This window comes from Bos grunniens, chromosome 13 (assembly GCF_055505025.1).
Source record: "Bos grunniens cultivar Pamir isolate PY7600 chromosome 13, Bosgru_T2T1.0, whole genome shotgun sequence".
NCBI classification, from domain to species: domain Eukaryota; kingdom Metazoa; phylum Chordata; class Mammalia; order Artiodactyla; family Bovidae; genus Bos; species Bos grunniens.
Genome location: NC_141177.1, coordinates 6,498,717 through 6,522,108, shown reverse-complemented (window position 1 = coordinate 6,522,108; position 23,392 = coordinate 6,498,717). Strand labels below are relative to the sequence as shown.

General features: G+C 51.4%; 1 protein-coding gene across 2 annotated transcripts in view; it reads right to left on the bottom strand.

The window, feature by feature from the left end:
* PREX1 (phosphatidylinositol-3,4,5-trisphosphate dependent Rac exchange factor 1) overlaps positions 1 to 23,392 on the bottom strand; it is a 181,278-nt gene that overhangs the window by 104,647 nt on the left and 53,239 nt on the right. For both annotated transcript variants that reach the window (XM_086330807.1, XM_086330806.1), the window contains exon 2: positions 792 to 863. In XM_086330807.1, the coding sequence (XP_086186933.1) occupies positions 792 to 863 (72 nt within the window). The remainder of the gene's footprint in view (positions 1 to 791; positions 864 to 23,392) is intronic.

Below are 23,392 nucleotides of genomic sequence, written 5' to 3'. Positions count from 1 at the left end.
CAACTCAGAATTATCAATGTACAAGGTACAAGGTGGCTATCAACCTCGGACGTATGCAGAGGGATGTCCGGCGTGACCAAGCCCTTTATGAGCTGTACATGCTGGGCACAGCTGACTCCCACCCTGCCCCAGCTCCCCATCTCTCCAGACACCAGGACCCCAGAGCCCCAAAGGGCTGGAGGCGGCTTCTCAGAGAGTGAGATCACACTGGAAAGCCAGGCCTGGGGACCTCTGGGGCCCTTACTGAGCACACAGAAGGCCTATTGACTTCCTCCTGAAATTCCCCAGAGCCACAGCCAAGATGAAGCCTGGACCCAGTTACTCATCCACTCTGCCTCGCACTTAACGCCCAGTGCAGGGCAGGGGCCTGGGCTGCCACGAGGGCAGCTGGAGGTGCCAGGCTCCCAGGGGCGCTTGGGAAGGGATTTTCCACTGGCACCAAGCCAGGGGCCCCCGCGCAAGGAGGCTGGGACACAGGATGGTTGTACTGAGCAAGGGGAGAAAAATCCTGAGCTGGGAGTGGGGGCCTGAGGCCGAGCCCTCCTCACAGAGCCCCAGCATGGTCCGCTCAGGGGACCCAGGGGCCTCTGGGGACCACAGGGAGCAAGCGGGGTGGGGGAGGGCAGAGCCAGCTGCCCGCGGGGTAGACACACCCACCCCCACCCCGGCGCCCCCTCCGAGCATCACCCGGGGGACCAAACCCACCCCCACCCCCACACCCCCTCGGAGCATCACCCGGAGGAACAAGGCAGCTCTGCTCAGCAGGGACAGCAGGGGCCCCGGACCCTCACCTTGACGTTCTCCTCCGTCAGGCCCTTCTCCACCGAGTCTGCCGCATTCTGCCGGATGCGATGCAGGAATGCCTGGAAGACAGAAACAAGGAGAGGTGAGCTTCCACGCTGCCAGTCCCCTGGAGGCAGCACAAAAGGAAGGTCAGGAGTTCAAGCGCCAACGCAGCCCTAGACACAGGCGGGAAAGAAGCAAAAACCTACTTGGCCGGCCATTCAGCCAACACATCTTTATGGAGCACCTACCCGGCCAGGCTCTGCAGAGCCCAACACAAGCCCTGCGCCAAGGATCTGTGCTCACACCTGCGTCATCGCCCAGGGGACCCTCGTGGACGGCAATTCATTTTCCCATTATTTTTCTTGTTTAAAAACTTAACTTCTAAATAATAACCATTCGCAGGGCTCAAAAGTCAAAACTATAGGAACTTTCCCGGTAGCCCAGTGATTAGGACTCCACACCCCCACTCCAGGGGACGTGGGTTTGATCCCTGGTTGGGGAACGAAGATCTCAAATCCCAAAATTTTTTTAATTTGTTAATTAAAAAAAAAAAAAATATATATATATAGTCAAAATTGGAAAAGTGGGTTTCCGACACCCCAGCCCCCACCCATCTAGTCCCTCCCTCCCCCACAGGAACCACAGCTCCTTGTGTGTTATGAAAACTTCCAAATAAACATACACGTGTTAGTCAAAAAGTACCAAGTTTCCGTTATTAGAAAAATAAATCCTGGGATTCTAGTGTACAGAAGAGCAATTACAGGCAATAATACTGAATTACACACTTAAAGCTGCGCTATGACGGCAATCATTTTGCAATATGTAAGTGTACAGAAGCAGGTGGTACACCTTAAATTTACACAATGTCACATGTCAATTATACCCGATAAAGCTAGGAAAGAATAAACACATATATAAATTTATGCATACACACACACACGTGTATTCCTGTTTTGCCCTTTACTCACACCAAAAGATAGCAGCATACACAGGATGCCCTGGACCTCCTTTTTCCACTGAACTTAAAGATCCCTCCATATCATAACCCAGGCAACATCCTCATTCTCCTTTCATGGCTGCCCAGAATGCTACTGCGTGGATGAACCTCAGTCATTCTGCCACTTTTTTCAAGGGCTTGGAACAGAGAAATCATTTCCCCCTTCTGTGATGTGAGACAGTAAAGGCGGGGCCTGGCAGGGGGGGTCGTGGGGAACAGGTAAACACACGACCACTGCGGGGGGCGGCCGTTCACCCCCTCGAAGTGCGGCCACGTCGGAGGCAGCAGGCCCAGGATCACCAGATGTCCTGGAGGAGTTATTTTTTTTTTTTTCCCCAAGAGAAGCCAGAAATTAGGGGTTTTTTTTTAAAGCAAAGTCTCCCAGCTTCTATTATTATTATTATTTTTAAAGCGTTTGGGGGTTTTGTTGTGGTTTTGCTTTCTGGCCATGCTGCACAGCATATGGGATATCAGTTCCCTGACCAGGGATCAAACTCATGCCCCTGCAGAGGAAGCATGGAGTCCTAATTGCTAGACCATCCAGAGAAGTCCCTCCCAGCTTTTAAATGGTGGCAGAAGAGCCATCTGTTTTTGCAAAGAACTAGGTTTCAGGGGTTGAGCACGAACGCTGGGGACCAGAGTGGAGGGGTGCAGCCACGCTGATGAGCAGTGACAGTGGCCTGGCCCTGGTTGGGTGGGACGGACGCGCCGCTGAGAAGTCAGGGGAATGGACTTGGGTGGGGAGGGGATGAAAGCCAGCCCCTGAGGGAGACTGAGGTTTGCCCCAACCCCAGGACTTGCCCCAGGCTGACCTGGCAACAGCCACAAGGAACCCCCTGTGAAAACAACTTCACGGTCCACAGATCAGGAGATGGCACAGTGGCCTGCCGGTCACCCTCACCACCGCACATGGGTAGAACACAGGGGAATCCTCTGAGTGGGGAAGCTGGAGGGGACGGCCCAGGACGGAGCGAAGCGGGGCAGGCGGGCACAGAGGCGGCTGTCGGATTCTTTCCCATCACCCAAAAGGACATCCACGGATGTCACAGCAGCCTGGGCGCCTGCGGACTCTGCTCTCCCAGGAAGACACTCACCGGCGCTCCACAGGGCAGGTCTCAGAGAGGAACGTTGGGAACAGCAAGGTGGGCTTGCCGCTCTGCCCACACTCACTGCGACGCATTTGCGACCAGTCCCTGCAGCCCAAGTGTAGCCCAAGTGTATATTCTGGACTCAGCTGGATTCCTGACAACTGGACAACTCCACCTAGATGTCCGGGTCAGCATCAGTCACTCAGCCATGTCCGACTCTGTGTGACCCCCATGGAGTGTGGCCCATCAAGCTCCTCAGTCCCTTGGGATCCTCCAGGCCAGAATACTGAAGTGGGTTGCCATGCCCTTCTCCAGGGGATCTTCCCAACCCAGGGATAGAACTCAGGTTTCCTACATTGGCAAATGGATTCTTTACCATCTGAGCCACCAGGGAAGGCCAGATGTCCAAAGGCCATCTCAAACTTAACACGTCCCAAACCTAGCTCCTGAACTTCCCTCCAAACCCACACAGCACCAAGCCCTTCCCAGCCTGACAAATGGCACCTCTGCCATTCAGGATCTCCAACCGAAGCCCCCCAGTCATCCTCGACCCCCTCTTTCTCTCACACTTCATTTCCATCCATCAGCAAATGCTATCACAGCTTCACCTTCAACTTGTTTTTTAAATCAGACCATTTCTCCCTACATCCTCAGTCACCTGCCTGGCCCAAGTCACCATCACCTTCTGCCTGGACTGCAATCCCCTCCCCCCTGTTCCTTTTACCATACACACAGCCTGAGGGATCCTAAAATTCTCCATGGCTACTCAATATACTTAGGAAAAAAAAAATCACATCTTCCCACAGTCCATAAGGCCCCCATGCACTAGTTAATCTCTCTGAACTCACCTTCCAGCCCTCCATCCCCACCTCACACCTCAATAATCTTCAGCCACATCTTTAATCTCGCTATTCCTTCCACCTGCCAGGCATGCCCCTGCCTCAGGACCTTTGCACATGCTGCTCCCACTGGCAGGATATGTTCTCCCATCTGTTCTGGACCAGCTCCTTCTCATTCATCACTCCTTAGCTCAAATGTCACCTCCTCCAGGATGCCCACCTTGTCTTCATGTACTTATCACCTTCTCATCTTGCATTAGTGAAGTCGCTCAGTCCTGACCGACTCTGTGTGACCCCATGGACTGTAGCCTACCACACTCCTTCATCCATGGGATTTTCCAGGCAAGAGTACTGGAGTGGGTTGCCATTTCCTTCTCCAGGGGATCCTCCCAACCCAGGGATCGAACCCGGGTCTCCTGTACTGCAGAGAGACGCTTTATTAAGAGCCCATTTGTCAGACAAAAAGACTGAGATCAAGCAATCTACACCAGCTCCTAGATGAAAGGCAAAAATAAGGGAGCATGGTTGGGATGAAACCTTTACCCCAATCCAAGAACAAAGGTCAGGCTTGGAAACCAATGATTTGGCTTTAAACTGCATGCCTCCTCCTTCCTGCTGTGTGACCTCAGGAAAGTGCATTGGTCTCTTTGAGTCTCAGTTTGCGTGTGTGCGTGTTAAGTCGCTTCAGTTGTGTCCGACTCTTTGCAAACTTATGGACCATAGCCCGCCAGGCTCCTCTGTCAACGGGATTCTCCAGGTATGAATACTGGAGTGAGGGGCCATTCCTTCCTCCAGGGGACCTTCCCTACCCAGGGATAGCACGTGGGTCTCTTATGTCTCCTGCATTGGCAGGGGGCTTCTTTACCACTAGCGCCACCTGGGAAGCCCCGTGTCTCAGTTTACTCTTCCAAGATACGTGGATCATAGTGATACCAACCCGGCTTTCAGAATGTATTAGGATAAAGCGAATGGGAGGTCCATGAGGGCAGGGTCCTTGCCAGTCTTCTTCCCAGCTGGACCCTTGGGGCCTAGACCTGCTCCTGGCACACAATAAGCCCTCAGGAATCAAAGGAAGGCCTAAAATCTGCCTGGCACGGTGCCTGACACATCGCAGGAAGCTCAGCTTGGGCCACGTGGAAGACTGATGATCCTTCTTTTTAAAAGACAACGGGTCGGGGGTGGTCAGCAGACAGAAGTTCCCAAAGGATGTTTTTCCAGGGCTTGTGATGCTGCCGGGAAGTCCGGCCTCCAGCCTCCCCAGACGGGGCGGGAGGACAAGGCAGCCTCACCCGGCACATTGGGCAGAGCAGGAAGCTGGGAGCGCGGCGCGGCTGGCCTAGATCGGGGCTTCCTGCCCCACTTTCCCTACAAGAGCACGGCCACCGCGATCGTGCTGGGACAAAGCGAGGCTCGGGCCACCCACAGAGGAGCCGCAAACAGGATGGTGTGCTGGGCACGATCGCGGCTCGTGGCCCAGAAAGAATGGGCAGGCAGGGGCTCTGAATCCGGCCCGCGTGCTGCCCAAGGCACCATTGGCTTTTCCAGGTGGGTGCCGATGCCCTTTGCGCGGGCGGGGTGCTGAGAGGCACCTTCTAGGGCGACTCCATGTCCAAACCTTGACAGTTTTGGAACACTTGGCCAAAAGCATCTCTCATCTTGGAAACCTCCCTTAGAGACGAGCGTGCTCTCGGGAGTCCCAGGGCCGCCTGCAATCCCCCCGGCCTGGGCGTCTTTGTCTATGCCATGTCCATCCGGTACCCTCCCCGGGTCGCGTCCCTGCCTCTCGGCAAGTCCTCCTCTTCTCTTTTATGATGATGATGATGATGAAATACATCAAGGATCCCCGAACAGTTAGAGAAAAATTTAACACCCACAAACACATCACTACCCAGTTTGGGAAAATCTTCTCAGCATTGTGTCAAACCATGTCAATGCTGGGAAAGACTGAAGGCAGGAGGAGAAGAGGACAACAGAGGATGAGATGGTTGGATGGCATTACTGACTCAATGGACACGTGTTTGAGTAAACTCCAGGACTTGGTGACGGACAGGGAAGCCTGGCGTGCTGCAGTCCATGGGGTCGCAAAGAGCTGGACACGACTGAGCGACTGAACAACAACAAATTTGCTTTAAACCATTTTCTAAATGAAATTCATCAAGTCCAGAGGAGGTATAGACTGGGAAGGGACACAAGGGAGAGCCGTGGGTGGGACTGGGATGGGAGGAGCTGGAAATATTCTACTTCTTGATCTGAGCGGCAGTTACACAGGCGAATGCGTATTCAAAGCCTCATCCACGGGCACCTGAGATCAAGGCACTTTATCCACGTGCCTTGTGAATATCAAGCCCTCAGTGCACATGCAGAAAGAAAGGAGTCATTACAGAGTGAGGTGAGCTACCTGGGTACCTGCCCATCCTGCAAGGCACCGACTGCCCTGGACGCATGCTCCTCGCCGCCACACAGGCCTGTGCCCACTCACTGGGCACGTGTGAATTGAGAAGCAATAAAGAACACTGTTTTGCGAGTTTACAACACTTCTATAAGTGATGTGTTTTCAGCAACTTGCTTTTCTCACTCCACATCACACCTTCCACCTTTGGCCCACATCGACCCTTGCACTTGGCAACACGTACCGCCCACACTCCACCCACACCCCTTGGTTCTTATCCCTGGGGTGCATCCCTGCACCACCTCGGCCACCAGCACCCACATTGCTGGGTCTGAGGCCCCTCTCTCACATGCAGAGCAGGCCGCAAAGACAAACAAGGAAACTGAGGCACGTGGGCCCCACACCAGTCACCTGCTTGACGACACACTGTTCTTGGGAAGGGGCCCAGAACAGGTTCCAGAAGTAACAGGTACAGCATTGAAAGTATAATAATAACAATGATAGGTCTGCTGCTGCTGCTGCTGCTGCTAAGTGGCTTCAGTCGTGTCCGACTCTGTGCGACCCCATTCCTTTGCAATTGTTACCCTACCTTACACCTTTGAGCCTTACTGTATGACAGGTGTTAGATCTAAGTGTTTTTCATCCTCAAACAATGCTAGGAGTTCGGCCCTACTATAACTGTGCCCATTTTACAGAGGAGGGAACTGAGGCCCGGTGTAGTAAAGAGCTTACCCGAAGCCACGCAGCGAGGAGGTAGCAGAGCTGGGCCTCGAACCCAGGCAGTCTGGCCCGGTGATGAGTCTCCAACCCATTTCCAACACACAACAGCACTCAGTAACTGAACAGGACAAACCACGCAAGCAGCAGACAGGTAGCAGCTGCCCTCTGGGGTGCTACTGGGGAGCTGTCATACTGGAACCCATGGCCACAGCCTTGGGAAGAAAATTCTCTCCCTGGAGATGAAAAAGGAGAGAAGGAGGCCTCAAAGATGCTCTGAGATGGCCTCTGAGATGGCCACCGGCAACCTGATCACTAAGGGGAGGCGGCCCGCCTGCCCCCAAGGACATCCCTGCCTTGACTGGGGTGACCTCACCAGACATATGGCGAAACCTGAGGGGCCCAGGGGAACAGCAGCCCCCAGACCATAACAAAGACAGGAAAGAGGGTGTCCTGAGGACCCCAAATCCCTGGGTGATCTGGGTGGTCCAGGGTCCAGGGAAGCAGAGTGTCACAGAACAGCCATGAATCCAAGTAACAGTAATAAAGTAATACTAACAACAGCATTTTACTTTATTAAGTGACGCTTGCTCCTTGGAAGAAAAGCTGTGACAAAACTAGATAGCATATTAAAAAGCAGAGAAATCACTTTGCTGACAAATGTCCATCTAGTCAAAGCTATGGTTTTTCCAGTAGTCATGTACGGATGTGAGAGCTGGACCCTAAAGAAAGCTGAGCGCCGAAGAATTGATGCTTTTGAACTGTGGTGTTGGAGAAGACTCTTGAGAGTCCCTTGGACTGCAAGGAGATCCAACCAGTCCATCCTAAAGGAAATCAGTCCTGAATATTCATTAGAAGGACTGATGCTGAAGCTGAAGCTCCAAAACTTGGGCCACCTGATGCGAAGAGCTGATTCATTGGAAAAGACCCTGATGCTGGGAAAGATTGAGGGCAGGAGGACAAGGAGACAACAGAGGATGAGATGACTGGATGGCATCATTGACTCGATGGGCATGAGTTTGAACAAGCTCCGGAGCTGGTGACGGACAAGGAGGCCTGGCGTGCTGCAGTCCATGGGGTCGCATAGAGTCGGACGCGACTGATTGAATAACAACAGCAGCATACTTAGGGCTGACTCCCGTTGTTGAATGGCAGAAACCAACGCAACACTGTAAAGCAATTATCCTCCAAATAAAAATAAATTTGAAAAAATAATAATAATAACAACAACAGAAAGGGCCTTTGTACAGCCTGCACTAAGCAGCCCCACAAAGGCCAGAGTTTGGGAAGACCCCCAAAAGCACAGAGACTCCAGCAAATCCTTTCCTCCATCCACTCTAGCATTTATCCTATAGGAGTAGCTAAATCTCACACGTGGCATCAAGATTTAACTTTAGTATCTGATTTTAAATTCTAACACTTGGGGTTTAGTTAAATAAGCTGTCCATCTTGGCAAAAGGATCATCACATGAAAAATGGTTTGCAGAAGTCCACAGAGTGACACAGAAAAAAGAGTGTGAATGTATCTTAGAAAAAAAACCCAAGTTACAGAAGAGTGCATAAAATATAATCTCCTTTTTGGTTAAATAATTTCTACATAGGCACAGAAAAGAAAAAGTGTGGAACGAAATACCCTAAGCTGTGTGAGAATACAGCCAAGATTACTAACTGTTCCCTAATGTCTGGTCTCTTCTTTTCCAGATCTTAGAATACAGACTATATTTTGCAGTTTCCTTTGCAACTAGATGTGGTCCCACGACTAAGTTTGGGAGAGGCAGGAGTGGATTACATACACTGGAAGCGGAAGTATCCTTGGGGATGAGGGGAAGAACGGACCGGCATTCTCTTGCTATTCCTCCTTCCTGCTGACTGGATAGCAAATGTGATGCCTGGAGGTCAAGCAACCATCTTATACCATGAGGTAAAAGCCAGGGATTGAAGATAGACCAGCAATACAGAAGGAGCTTATGTCCCTAATTACAGTGGAGCCAACACATCTATCCTGGGAAGCCTATAATTCAGTAAGAAGGAAAATTCCATATCATTTAAGGCACTAATGTGTGGGTTTTATCACTAGCCATGGAAGCTAACTCTGAGAGTGGAATGATAAGTAATTTCAATTTTCTCCTTCATTTCTGTTTTTTCCCAAATTTCTACTTTGAAATCAAAAGTCATTTTGTAACATAAATACATGCTTTAAAAAAAAAATTGGATAGGAGAGGTTATTCCACATTCCAGGCTCGCCCCTGCCCAGCCTGATTATCACTTCTGCTTCAAGTGGCTAGTCACTTCTAGCATCAAGAAGGCTAGTCTGAATTCTCCTCCTGGGGGGCAGATGTCCCCATGCAGAGCAAGTAGTGCCCACTGGCAGAGACAAAACCAGGCTGTCCTTCTGCAGCGGGGCCTCTGAGCTGCCCACCCGTCCTTCTCTGTGTTGACTCTGGAAACCACCAGGGCCCCCAGGAAGGTGCTCCCCCTGGCTCGGTGCCCCAGGAGCCAGCCTGGCACTTCCACAGCCTGGGGTGGAACATGAGAGCATCCTCCACCCACAGTCACCACCATCACTCTGGCTGAGATCGAAAACCTCTGCACTCTCTCGTCTGCAAGCACCCTCTTTCATCAGGCCTCTTCCAGAGCCACTGATGAACTATGTGACCTCAAGCAACTGACTTCACCTCTTTCTGCCTCAGTTTCCTCCTCTGTAAAATGGGTACACAGGAATCCAGCAAGGATTACCGATGCCAACACACACATCAGGCACTTTGAGTGGTGCCTGGTACACAGTGAGGGCTCAGTCGAGCATCTGCTGGTATAACCTCCCCAGCCCCACCTTGAGCTGATAGGGAGACAGACATGAACCCATTGTGTTTCCTAAGGAAACTTCTGGAATTGGACCAACCCCACTTACAGATCTCCTTGTATTTATCCTATGTTTGTTGACTTGTTGTCTTTTTCATCCTAAAAACAGTCTTTCTATCGATTGCTTCACCATCTCCAGGGTGCAGTGAACTGGTGGCGGGGGGACTTCACAGACTGTACAGTGTCACCACATCCTTCTCGCTGCCATGCAAAGCCAGCCACTGCCTTCCCCCGCACTTGCCACCCTGCTGCATCCGCCTGGCAACCACGTGACCTCAGAGTCACTGAACTTCTTCCTCGGAGTCTATTTCTTCATCCGGAAAAAAAAAAAAAAAAAAGAGGCAGTAGCTGAGGGCGTAAGCAAGATGATGCAGGTAAAAACTAACTCTGAAGACTTCCTGGAAGAAGTGGCACAGAGGCTGGCGGAGAGAAGTGGGCTGGACTGTGAGGAAACGGGAACTTGCTTATGATTACATTCTTGGGGGAAGGCTGTCACGCCACCCATGCCAACTAGCGTGACCGCAGACCTACTGTGTGCCCAACATGGAACTGGGTGCTGGAGACACAGACATGGCCTCTCCACGGGGGATCGAGCCAGTCCTGCACTAGCCTATTTACTCAACGCACACTGCCCACCTACCAAGTGCCAGGCACTGCGCTAGGAGCCCATGACACATCAGTAAACGAACAAATCAGACCAAATCTGCCCTCATGGAGCGGTGGCAAGACTATTAGTACAGTCGTTCAGTCATGTCCGACTCTGCAACCCCATGGGCTGCAGCACACCAGGCTTCCCTGTCCATCACCAACTCCCGGAGCTTGCCCAAACTCATGTCCATCGAGTTGGTGATGCCAACCAACCATCTCATCCTCTGTCGTCCCCTTCTCCTCCTGCCTTCAATCTTTCCCATCATCAGGGTCTTTTCCAATAAGTCAGTTCTTCGCATCAGGTGACCAAAATATTGGAGTTTCAGCTTCAGGATCAGTCCTTCTAATGAATATTCAGAACTGATTTCCTTTAGGATGGACTGGTTGGATCTCCTTGCAGTCCAAGGGACTCTCAAGAGTCTTCTCCAACACCACAGTTCAAAAGCATCAATTCTTCAGCGCTCAGACAGATTTTAAAATAACATGGCAGGTGAGGACGAGCATTATGAAGAAACATAAAGCAAGATGAGGGACCAGAGAGAGATGGAATGAGGGAGTGTTTGAGAGATGCTCAGAGAAAGCCTCTTTGAGGAGATAGCTTCTGAGCAGATACCTGGAGACAAGTGAAGAAGCAGCTTTACAGGTATCCGAGGGAAGGGCATTCTGAGTAGTGGGAACAGTCAGTGCAAAGGCCCTGAGGCACATTCAATCGGTCTGAGACCAACCTAAAAACAATACCTGACCCTCCTCCTGGCCTGTTTTCTTCACAGCACCCGTCACTGCGCATTATGTCTACTGTCTCTCTAGTCCACTGGAATATGAGTTCCAGAAAGGCTCTGATGATACGTCTAGGTCACTGTTGTACCCTCAGAGAGACTGGGACTTGATCTAGCACAGAAGATCCTTGACAAATAAGAGTTTAACTGACTAATCAATTAGTCATCTGGAAAAGACTCCCGATACTCACCGCCCGGGGGCTTCCCTGGTGGTTCAGTGGTAAAGAATCCACTTGCGAATACAGGAGACTTGGGTTTAATCCCTGGGTCAGGAAGATCCCCTGAAGAAGGAAATGGCAACCCACTCCAGTACTCTTAGCAGGGAAATCCCAAGGACAGAGGAGCCTGGTGGGCTATAGTCCATGGGGTCACAAAAGAGTGAAACATGACTTACCAACCAAACAACAACAACCCACTACCCAGCTTCCAGGCCCCAAGAAAAGGTCCCCAGTTTTCACCCAGCCCCATCACATCCGCGACCACGGAGGAAGTCCAAGTAAAACCTGAGTTGCTACAACCTGTTGTGAACAGGGCTGATGCAATAGTAGGGGAGGGGGGCGGGGGGGCCACAGAGGAGAAACCAACAGTCTTCCCCACACAGACTCCACCCCAGGGGCTGCAGCCTAGCCTGCAGTCTCCCTGAACTCACCCTCAACATGCCATGCCTTCAACCATGATTCACGCCGTGGCTGCAACACGCTACCGAGATACAGTTCCCTCTCAAAGGTCTCAAAGTGGTGGCCCACAGGCATGTCTAGTGTGACCAGCAATGGGCTTTGAGGAAATCCGGGCTTGGGTTTGAACATCAGATTTCCCATTAAAATCTTAGGTGTGAACTTCTCTTGAGAAAGCTGACCTCAGGTCTCCAAAGTCCTGAGGGCCACAGCCAGATAAGAGCGCGGCAGCCACCGAATTCACTCCCGCGAGCTCTGCTCTGTTTGCTACCAGCCAGCCTGCTGCTGCACTCATCTTCCTCCCACCTGGCCTCATGGGCATTTAAGTGTGAGACCAGAGTCCTAGACCTGGCAGAGGTGAAGCCTACGCACGCTCCCCGTACCAGCAACCGGGGCAGACATCGCCAATGGAGCACCGGCTTCTTTCCTGCTGAGTCTTCTCCACACTGCGGAGCACGTCTCTCCCCTTGCTGTTACCACCCCCACCCACAACATGATCTGAGATCCTTCCTATTCCAACGCCAACTTCTTCCCCACGTCTATGAGCCCCTAGTCTTTTTACCTAAAGAATGGACTCATCAGAATGGGATTAAGAGCAGGGCATCTCAAGCTCTGAACCACTGACACTGGAGCAGATAATCCTTCGGTGCGGGCGGGGAGGGGGGCTGTCCTCTGTATTACAGGACGTTTAGAGGCATCCCTGGCCTCTGTCCTCCAGACACCAGTAGCAAACCCCATCCTCAACTGTGACAACCAGAAATGTTTCCAAACATTGCCCAATACCTCCTGCAGCGGGGAGGGGGCAAAGTCTACCCCACCCCCCACGCCCCCTATGCAGCCCCATCAAGAACCACCAATTACATCATCGTTAAGAACATGTCTCCAAAGCCAAGTATTCTGAGTACAAATCCTGGCTCTGACATTTACTGGCCACGTGACACTGGGCAGCCTCACTCAGTTTCTTTCTCTGCAAAAATGCAGATTCAAAAATGGTACCTGACTGCTAAGGGGTATGGAGTTTCCTGGGGGGGGGGCGGCGGGAGTGATGAAAACGTCCTTAGGTAGCTGGTGATGGCACAATTCTGTCAATATACTAAAAACCACTGAAGCACACACTTTACGTGGCTAAACTGTATGGTACGTGAATTATATTTCAACAAGCTGTTGCACATACACACACACGGTGCCTGGCTCACAGGGGCATGGTGAGACCTTGACGAGTTAGGATGAAGTGCCTTCGGAAAGCAGACAATGTATTATCAGCATCAGCCCACACTCATCTGGAGACGCAGATGGGCGGGCGGCTTCGAGGAAAAGCCCACAGTGACCGAGACAGCGGTGGCTGGGAACGGGCTCCGCTCTGGGTGGTATTTCCCGCCGGAATGTCCCAGACAAAGCAAACCAAGTCACTCGGGGGCCCCAGGATGCAGGGCGGGGCGGCTGGACATCCTGGGGACCCCGTGCCTGTCTGTGGAAGGACAATGGGTGGAATGCGCTCTCCTCTCCGCGGGGCTGACACTTGACATCTGAGGACAATGACTTTCAAGAGGTTTTGTTTTTTCCTCCGCCCAGCTTTTTTTTCCATCTCCCCAAACAATTGTGACTTGGGCTGCTGGGGGGAGCGGTTTCCCCCCACCACTTCTTGGCTTGTGAAGAATTGTCTTTGCAAAGTCAGGAAACAATACACAAAAGTGAGAGAATGTAAAGATAGTGGCACTCGGGACCGCCAGGGCGGGAGTCTCAGCGTGGAGGTTTCCTCCGGTTTGTTTTTCCCAGAGCCTGCTCAGGCCCCCGGGAAGGGATTCAGGGGCTCAAAGAGGCTGCTGACTGCAGGGCAGGCTCCAGAGCACAGACCTGTACTGCTCGCATGGGAGTCTGGGGTCTTCATTTTAGGGCATGTCAGCAAGGTCCCCACTGCTTCCCACACACTGCCTTATCCCAGACACCCTCAGCCCTGTCTTTCGGAAAAGGAGATGGATAGGACTTCCCTGGCAGTCCAGTGGTTAAGACCCCTCACTCCTGTAATGACAGGGTGTGTGGATTCAGTCTCTGATCGGGGAACTAGGATCCTGCAAACTACACAGTGCGGAAAAAGAAAAAAACAGGAACTTCCCTGGCGGTCCAGTGGTTAAGACTCCTCACTGCCAATGCAGAGAGTATGGGTTCCATCCCTGGTTGGGGAGCTAAGACCCCACGTGCTTCTTAGCAAAAAAAAAAAACAAAACATAAAATAGAAGCAACACTGTAACAAGTCCAAAAAAGACTTTAATAACAGTCCACACCAAAAAAAAAAGAAAAAAATAATTAAATATATATGATTATTTGAAAAAGAAAAAACTTTTTAAGAAAAGAAAAGGAGACTGAGGTTCTCAGTGGATGAAGGGCCAGTCCCAGAGCACACAGCTAAGCAGACAGAGCTGGGATCTGACCGCTGGGTCACCAGTCTGGACACTGGCCTTCCGCTGTTTCCCTCTGACCTAGGCTTGTGCTCTCAGCGTCCCTGACCAACGACCCACCCAATCCGACTCTCAATGGGGCCACACCATTGAAGTCCTCTCCCCTAGTTGTGCCTAGGTCCCTGTGATCCAGCACTGCCTCTGGCCTTGCAGGTCCAGGAGACGAAGGGAGGGAGATGTTGCCAGGGGAGCCTGTGGATACCGGGGGGCAGACAGGCCCCTGCTGCCCCTGACCACTGAGGTCAGCTGCATCAGGACTCCCCAGAGATGTCCGCGTCCTAATCCCCGAACCTGCGGATATATGATCTTACATGGCGAAAAAGGGCTCTGCAGATGTGATCTGGTCAAGAATCTTGAGATGGGGAAATTATCCCAGATCATCCAGCTGGGCCCTTTGAGGACACAGGATCCTTAAAGAGAAAGAAGGATGCAGGAGAATGAGTGTCAGGATGATGCAGCGTGAGAAAGACCAGTCATCCCTGGCTATGAAGATGGATGGGGCCAGGAGCCGAGGAGAGCAGGCAACCCCTAGAAACTGGAAAAGCAAGTCAGGGCATGAGCCCCTAGAACTGCCAGAGGGAAAACAGCCCTGGCAACACCTTGATTTTAGCCCTTTAAGTCCCATTTCAGACATCTGACATCCAGAAACCTAAGATAATAAATCTGTGTTGTTTTAAGTCACCAATTTTGTAGCAATTTGTTATAGCAGCAAAGGGAAACTGATACAACCACCTACCTGGAGACACAGGTATCTCCATCAACAGCCTAGCACAATCCTAATACTCCACTGTTAATTATTATGAATACATAATGTGTGTGTGTGTGTGTGTGCTCAGCTGCATTAAGTCGTGTCCAGCCTCTTTTGTGACCCCATGGACTAAAGCCCACCAGACTTCTCTGTCCATGGAATTTTCCAAGCAAGAATACTGGATTAGGTTGCCATTTTCTCCTCCAGGGGATCTCTCCCACCTAAGGATCGAACCCAAGTCTCCTGCACTGGCAAGCACTTCTTTACCACTGAGCCACCCGGGAAGCCCTATGAATGTGTGCATGCGTGATAAGTCACTTTAGTTAAGTCTGACTCTCTGCGACCCTATGGATTGTAGCCCACCAGCCTCCTCTGTCCGTGGAATTATCCAGGCAAGATTGCCATGCCCTCCTCCAGGGGATTGTCCCAATCCAGGAATCAAACCCGAGTCTCTTACATCTCCTGCCCTGGCAGGGAGGTTCTTTCCCACTAGCGCCACCCGGGAAGCCCAGCCCTATGAATATATAATATTAATAGTTACTATTACATAGCATAGCTACACATTTCACACATTTCTATTCAGTCTTCTAATTAGTAAGCTGTGATATGTCCTCTTTCCCCACAACTGATGGTCTCTGTTAACAAATTCATTAAGGACAGGTGGTCTGATAACAAAAATTATCAAAATAATTATAATAATATCAACTCTCCTTAACTGCCAGGCTCTATTCAGTTCCCAAGTTTAGAAAGCAAGAAGCCATTTAGTGAGATCAGATGCTGGAAACCTCAGACACCGAGTTCTCTGACCTATACCATGTTTGTGCTTCCAATGGAGTAAGAACACCAGAACCGGCTGCAACATGAATTAAGTGCTTGCTGTATGCCAACGCCGAGTCTATGAGGAGGTGACTGCTGTAGCCCTGTTCACAGACAAGGAAATGGAACCTGGGAGAAGTCAGGACATTTGTCAAGGGCATGACAGGGAGGAAAGGAGGGAGCCAGGACTGAGCCCAGGCCCCTGGAGCTCCAGAGTCCAGACTCTTTCCCACAGGACTAGATCGCCACTTGGGTTTAACAGGCGGAAGAATTCAGGGGGGTCAGGGAGTGGTATGGCCCGTGGGGGGACCAGGAGTCGGGAGGCCAAGGTCAGTGAGGCACTCTGGCTGGAGTGACCACAGGCAAGTCACAAAGGAGACCTTTACAAAATGCAAATGTGGTCACCCCAGGTCCTACCAGGCCTACCAATGGTTACCCACCGTTCTGAGGATAACAAGCAAAACGGCCATGCAGGACCCCTCCTCACCACTGCCACCAAGCCTTCAGGCTCTTCAGGCTGTTGTGAAAAGACGTGGAGATTGCTCCGGCCCCTGGGCCTTTGCACGTGCTATTCCCTCCAACCACAACGCTCATGGCCCTCCCTTAACCCAGTTAATATCAATTCACCTTGCTTGCCTTCTCAACCAGCTCAAAGCCCGCGTTCAGGCCCCAGCAGCTCCGTAAACCCTTCTTAGAGCCACCACAGCTACAATGTAACCTATGAGATTATTCAAGTAAGGCCTGTCTCCCTCACCAGAGCTCCAAGAGGTCTTGCTGAGCCACAGCTTTATTCCTGCTGCGCTCACTCTGTTTTATTCATGGTTACCCGCCCCCGCAGCACTTAGCACCTGGCATTTAATGTATTTCTGAATGAATAAGTGAAAATAAGCAAATGAATGAGAGAGAGAGAGAGAGACACACGGTCCTTCCTCTGGGGCTGTTTCCTCATCTAGAAAACAGGAACAGCATGGGAAGTCCCTGGCGGTGCAGTGGTTAGGACTCCACCCTTCCACTGCAAGGGGCACAGGTTCGATCCCTGGTCAGGGAACTAAGATCCTGCATATCGCACACCACAGCCAAAAACAAAAAGAAGAACAGTAAGACTGCCTCAAGGATCACCGTGAGGATTATAAGAAATGATGCCCACTAGCGAGGTGATCTGGGGAGACTGGGCCTCCCCGGGCCCACAGACTGACAGGTCACCAAGGTTCCCCCAAGGGAGTCTCCTGACAGGTCCTTCTCTGGGGGCCTCACCTGCCGCCCAGGGACCCCGTGAGGGAGGAGAAAGGAGGGCAAGGGGAGGCTCTGGTTCAAGGTCCCACCTACCAGTGGAGAAGGTACCTACGTGTTAACCTCGGCTTCCTCTTCTGTAACCAGAGATTCAGACACCTACCTCGAGAAGATGACACAGATAATGAACCTCAGCTTCAGCCTCGCACAAGAGTGAGGCCTCATGAAATGCCAGCACATACACTCCCATCACTGATATTATTTTTATCTGTCAATCTTTGATGAGAGAAGAAAGCCCCCACCCCCAACACGCAGATAACAATATATTTTCCTCATACTTGCCCCGAAACGGGGTGTCTCACTCCCCTTCAACCATACCAGCTAATCTGCCTTTTCCTGTGACTCTCCAGGCTTGTCCCCGCCTCAGGGCCTTTGCACGTACTGTTCCCTCAGCCTGGAAGGCTCTTCCCCCAGGTTATTACGGAGGAAGACACTCTCCCCCTCCACATCTTGCTTTCATTCTTTATAAAGCACTTATCACAGTCTCCATGCTATTTTATACTCTAATGAGTGGTCCTTTCTCATCAGTGGAATGGATTTCTGTGTGTCTGGATCACTGCCGTCTCCACAGAACTTAGACTGGTGCGAGGCAGATACACGATGCTCAAAAAATAATTATTAAGAGAAGGAAGGAAGGGAAGTTACATAAGCCTCTGAGCCTCTGTTTCTACATCTGTAATACAGGGTAAATAAGAGCTTCTATCTCTTAGGGTTCTTTGGAAGATTAAAGGAAACGTTACATAGAAAGTGCTTAGCACCGGGAAAGGAGCACGATCAAAACCCGTATTTTAAAAAAGCACAGATGTCTGCCAGCAGGCGAGTGGATGCGCAGATTGTAGTGCATTCACAAAATGGAATACAGCTCCGCAATCAAAAGAAGAACCGCGCACACACAGGACAACACGGGCGTGTCCTAAGAACAGTGGCCGAGCCAAAGAGGCCAGAGACACAGAAGGGTGGGCCCCGTGGGACCGCGCTGCTGCAGAAGCCAGCGAACTGCCAAGAGCATCTCTGATGACAGAGATGACCAAACCGGCTACTTTTCTCAGCAGAACACCAAACAGGTTACTTTTTGGCTCCAGGTGCTGACCAGCAAGGGGCATGAAGTGACCTCTGGGGTCAGCACGTTCTAGATCTTGGCCTGGTGGTGAAGAGCAAGCAACAGTCACGGAGATGTGCACGTAAGACCTGTGTACTTAAACGGGTGTAGTCACACTGCTCTCAAAATTACTCCAAACTTTTTATTTTTCCAGCAAAGTGATGGAAAGGAGATGGTTCCCTTCCACCCTGGTTCATCCACCTGCCCACACACGCGGCTCCCAGGTCCTGGCAGCCAACACATCCATTGCACTTCAGGCAAACCGAGTCCCCCCTCCCACGCGGCCCTGGCTTCGGTGAGGCCTGTTACCAAAGAGACAAGCTGCTACACATACACACACACACGCACACGCACACACACATGCGTGCACACACCCTCACTGCCCCACGGCTCTGCTTCCGAGAAGATGCAAGAACAGGAAGACTGCTTGGAGGTTCCAAAAGGTCAGAGTGGTAGTGCTGGGGAGGGAAGGCAGGGGGCTCCCCACTGAACGGGGAAGCACCTCCAATACTAGAGCGGGATCTTCTCCTGGTGTTTGACAGACGCCCACACCCATCACGGGCACCGAGACATCCTCAAATGCTTGCTCGATCGTTGCTTGAGGGGCACCTCCAGGAGCCCCAGCACTGGGCACACCCCACATGTTCACAGACCGCTGCCTGGTGCTTTCCCCTGTTTAAAACCTTCCCACGGTGCCTACCACTCTCAGAATAAAACCAGACTCCTCAGGGGCCTGACACAACTCTACTCCCCAACCCTTCTGCCTCCCTTCTCCCCCGCTCCTCCTGTGCACAGGGCCACTCTGATGTTCCAGGAACGTATCAGTCGCTCAGTCATGTCTGACTCTTTGCAACCCCATGGACCACAGCACGCCAGGCCTCCCTGTAGTTTAAGCATCATCACTCCTGGAAAATGCTGCTGCTAAGGTACCCCACCTCTTACCTTGCTTCATTCTTTTTTTTTGCATAGTATTTATCACCTACTACAAGAATTGATGCTTTTGTACTGTGGCGTTGGAAAAAACTCTTGAGAGTCCCTTGGGCTGCAAGGAGACCCAACCAGTCAATCCTTAAGGAGATCAGTCCTGGGTGTTCATTGGAAGGACTGATGTTGAAGCTGAAACTCCAATACTTTGGCCACCTGATGTGAAGAGCTGACTCATTTGAAAAGACCCTGATGCTGGGAAAGATCGAGGGCAGAAGGAGAAGGGGATGACAAAGGATGAAATGGTTGGATGGCATTACCGACTCAATGGACAAGAGTTTGGGTGGACTCCGGCAGTTGGTGATGGACAGGGAGGCCTGGCGTGCTGCGGTTCATGGGGTCGCAAAGAGTCAGACACGACTGAGCGACTGAACTGAACTGAAGTGAACCCTGTCGAACTTCCTTATGTAATGTCTTTGTTGACTAGCTTCATCATAAGCCCAGTGAGGATGAGTATCTTGCCTGTCTCGTGCACTGCTGCATCCCCAGCCCCTGGTACACAGTAGGTGCTCAATAAATTACTTGTAGATACAAACCACACGCTGATCACAGGACTGACTTCCTTATAATTTTCTGCAGCATTTCAGTCCTTTTCAATGTTATGAGCACGTGTGGTCTTTATAATTTAAAATTGAGGCACATGGGACTTGCCTGGTGGGGTCCGAGTGGTTAAGAATCCACCTTCCAATGCAGGGGTCATGAGTTTGATCCCTGCTCAGGGAACTAAGGTCCCACATGCTGAGGGGCAACTAAGCCCACATGCCACAGCTGGAGAAGCCCGCGCACAGCACAAGTAGAAAAAAGTCTGCACACTGCAATGAAGACCCAATGCAGCCAAAAGGACTGCATATATATATATGAAAAGAAAAAATAAAATAATATTAAAGTACAACTAGAAGTCTGATTTTAAAAGCCAAGTGGGGGCAATCCCTAGGTTAGGGGGTTTGATGTCCAAAGAGTGGCATAAAAATGACCCAGGGAGCTTTTCAAAAGACACATTTGCCCAAGAGGTGTACCAGGAAGTGCTAATCTGACTCAAGAGGTATGGGAAAGTCAGGGAACTTGTGCCTTTGTAGAAGCTCCCAGATACTCTCCAGGGCTCGAGGGAGCATGGGGAACTCGGGAACATGTAGGCAAGCAAGGAGGGCTGCTGGGAAGAGGAAGACAGAGAGAATCCTGACAAACAGCCAAGATCAGACTGAGCCAATTCCTGGGCCCTGCTACTCAGAGGCCCCAGTGCAGTGGGATGGGTGGAGCCTGGGCATCTACTTTGTCATACACTTTCCCAGGTGCCTGAGCAGACTCTGAGGTTTAGAAAGCACAGGTGAAGTGGAATTTGTTCACGGACTGTAGCCTGCCAGGCTCCTCTGTGCATGGAATCCTCCAGGGGATCTTCCAACCCAGGGATGGAACCCAGGTCTCCCACATTGTGGGAGGATTCTTTACCGTCTGAGCCACCAGGGAAGCCCTAGAAAGTGCTAGATCTAATCTAGCAGTAAGATTAGACTAGAGTCTATTCTTATGGTTTGAATGTGTACAGTGGCCTTTCAAGGCAAAACCTGATAAAAGCATGATAAGAAAATTGGAAATCACACATTCCAACTGCACAGTTCATTAATGCTTTGGTATGTCACCTTCAACAGTTTTTCTCTGCGTCCTTTTGAAGGCACAGATGCCGTCAGAAGCTGTACATAATCAGGCATGTCACCTTCTTTGTCTGCGGCAGTTGGAGAAGGGGGCGTGCCTGGTCACCTTGCCATTTCCCCATTTGGGGACATTTAGGTTGTTTCCAGTGTTGAGTTCTCACCCACAGTGCTTTGATGAACATCATGGTACTTAAGTGTCTGGGGCTTTCCCCCCTCTATGCTTTGGACTTTTTCTCAGTCTCCAATATCGGTGTGAGATCCAGGGGGTCCCAGGATATCACATTTGGGAGCCTCATGAACACTCTGCTAAATGTTTCACCGAAGGGTCTGCACCAACCGATTGCCCCCAAATGATGTCAACAGCCACGAGGTAGAGTCTTATCAGAGGTGAAGTCCCATCGCATTACAGAGACGCGGAGGCCCGGACAGCAAAGCCTCTGTGGCGGACGCTCACTGGAAACTGACTTCGTTGCTAGATGCTGTCCTGAGTGATTCACCAACGTGAACTCCTGTGACGCCCACCACGCCCCTGTGTGCTGGGGATGACCATGCAGGGAATGCATGTTTGATCATCATCACCACCACCCGTGCTCAATTTTCCTACAAAAATGATTTGTGGACACAGCTGGGGACGGAGAGGGTGGGATGAATTGAGAGAGCAGCACTCACATATGTACTCTAACCACCATGTGTGAAACAGATTGCTGGCGGAACCTGCTGTATACTGTCGGGAGCTCTGCTCAGAGCTCTGTGACGACCCAGAGGACTAGGATGCAGTGGCGGAAGGAGGCTCAAGAGGGAGGGGATCTATGTATACTTAGAGCTGATTCACATTGGTACAGGAGAAACCAGCACAACATCGTAAAGCCATCATCCTCCAATTAAACATGAAATTTTTTTTAAATGACTTGTCCAACCACATCACTGAGCAAAGTCAGAGTTCCAGAAGGCCTGGGTTTCTCGGGTGGCACAAGGGATGGCCCGGCAGGGCACCCACACCCCCAGGAAGGGACGAGAGGTTATCAGTCTACACTCTGCGGCAGAACCATTCCTGCTGATGAGCCAGCCTGGTCGCTGCAACACGGGATGCCAGGCATCCATGGGCAGGGCTGGACTCTGCCTGCTGAAGCCATGTCCCAACCCATGGCCCAGGGCCTGGGGCCAAGTCCTCGGGAATACAGATGTCAGAGAATGAATGACTGAAGGAAGGCAGGAGTCTGCCGAGACACCAGCGGGCAAGGCAGTGCCCCACTGCCCCGAGCCTCGCCCCAGGCCACCAGCCACAAGACACGCGACGCAGACCTAGAATCCTGTACTCAGCTCTGCACAAATGCCCCAGTTCCCCTTTTTCTCTTTGCAGAACTTCCCACCACATCAGGCTAACAAGGAAGTCAGCGTCCCAGAGGGAGGAATGGTGACAGCCACACAAATCATTTCATGTCTGCTGAAGAAAGAGGAAGAGGCTGCTCGGACAGGCCTAGGGCTCATCTGCCCGCTGCCAACCAGCCAGGGCTGGCCACCCGGCTGCGTGCCAGGGCAGATGGAGAAGCTGTCTGGAGAAATCGAACAAGTCTACTCAGAAACTGTGTCCACAGGCAAATCACCCACTACCTGCAGTGGCCTCAGTTGTACTCATCTGTTAAATGGGTCAGATGGTGCCTACCGAAGAGCTGCTGCTGCTGCTGCTGCTGAGTCGCTTCAGTCGTGTCTGACTCTGTGCGACCCCATAGACGGCAGCCCACCAGGCTCCCCCGTCCCTGGGATTCTCCAGGCAAGAACACTGGAGTGGGTTGCCATTTCCTTCTCCAATGCATGAAAGTGAAAAGTGAAAGTGAAGTCGCTCGGTCATGTCCGACCCTCCGCAACCCCATGGACTGCAGCCTAGCAGGCTCCTCCATCCACGGGATTTTCCAGGCAAGAGTACTGGAGTGGGTTGCTATTGCCTTCTCTGAAGAGCTACTAGGATGATTTAAATAAGAGAATACCTGTAAAGGCCTCTCTGGCCCAGGGCCCAGCAGACACTATGTGCTCCATAAATGTCCCCAATGAGGATTAAGTTCAAGCTTTCCATCTGGGCGGACTGGAGTTGTTCTGTCTAGTTAAGGCTATGGTTTTTCCAGTAGTCACATATGGATGTGAGAGTTGGACTATAGAGCAAGCTGAGCTGAGCGCCAAAGAATTGATGCTTTTGAACTGTGGTGCTGGAGAAGACTCTTGAGAGTCCCTTGGACTGCAAGGAGATCCAACCAGTCCATCCTAAAGGATATCAGTCCTGAGTGTTCATTGGAAAGACTGATGTTGAAGCTGAAACTCCAATACTTGGGCCACCTGATGCAAAGAGCTGACTAAATGGAAAAGACCCTGATGTTGGGAAAGATTGAAGGCAGAAGGAGAAGGGGACAACAGAGGTTGGATGGCATCACCGACTCAATGGACATGAGTTTGGGTAAACTCCGGGAGTTGGTGATGGACAGGGAGGCCTTGGCATGCTGCAGTCCATGGGGTTGCAAAGAGTCGGATACAACTGAGTGACTAAACTGGGGAGGGATGAAGGGAGCTCAGGGAGGGGTTGCCTGAATG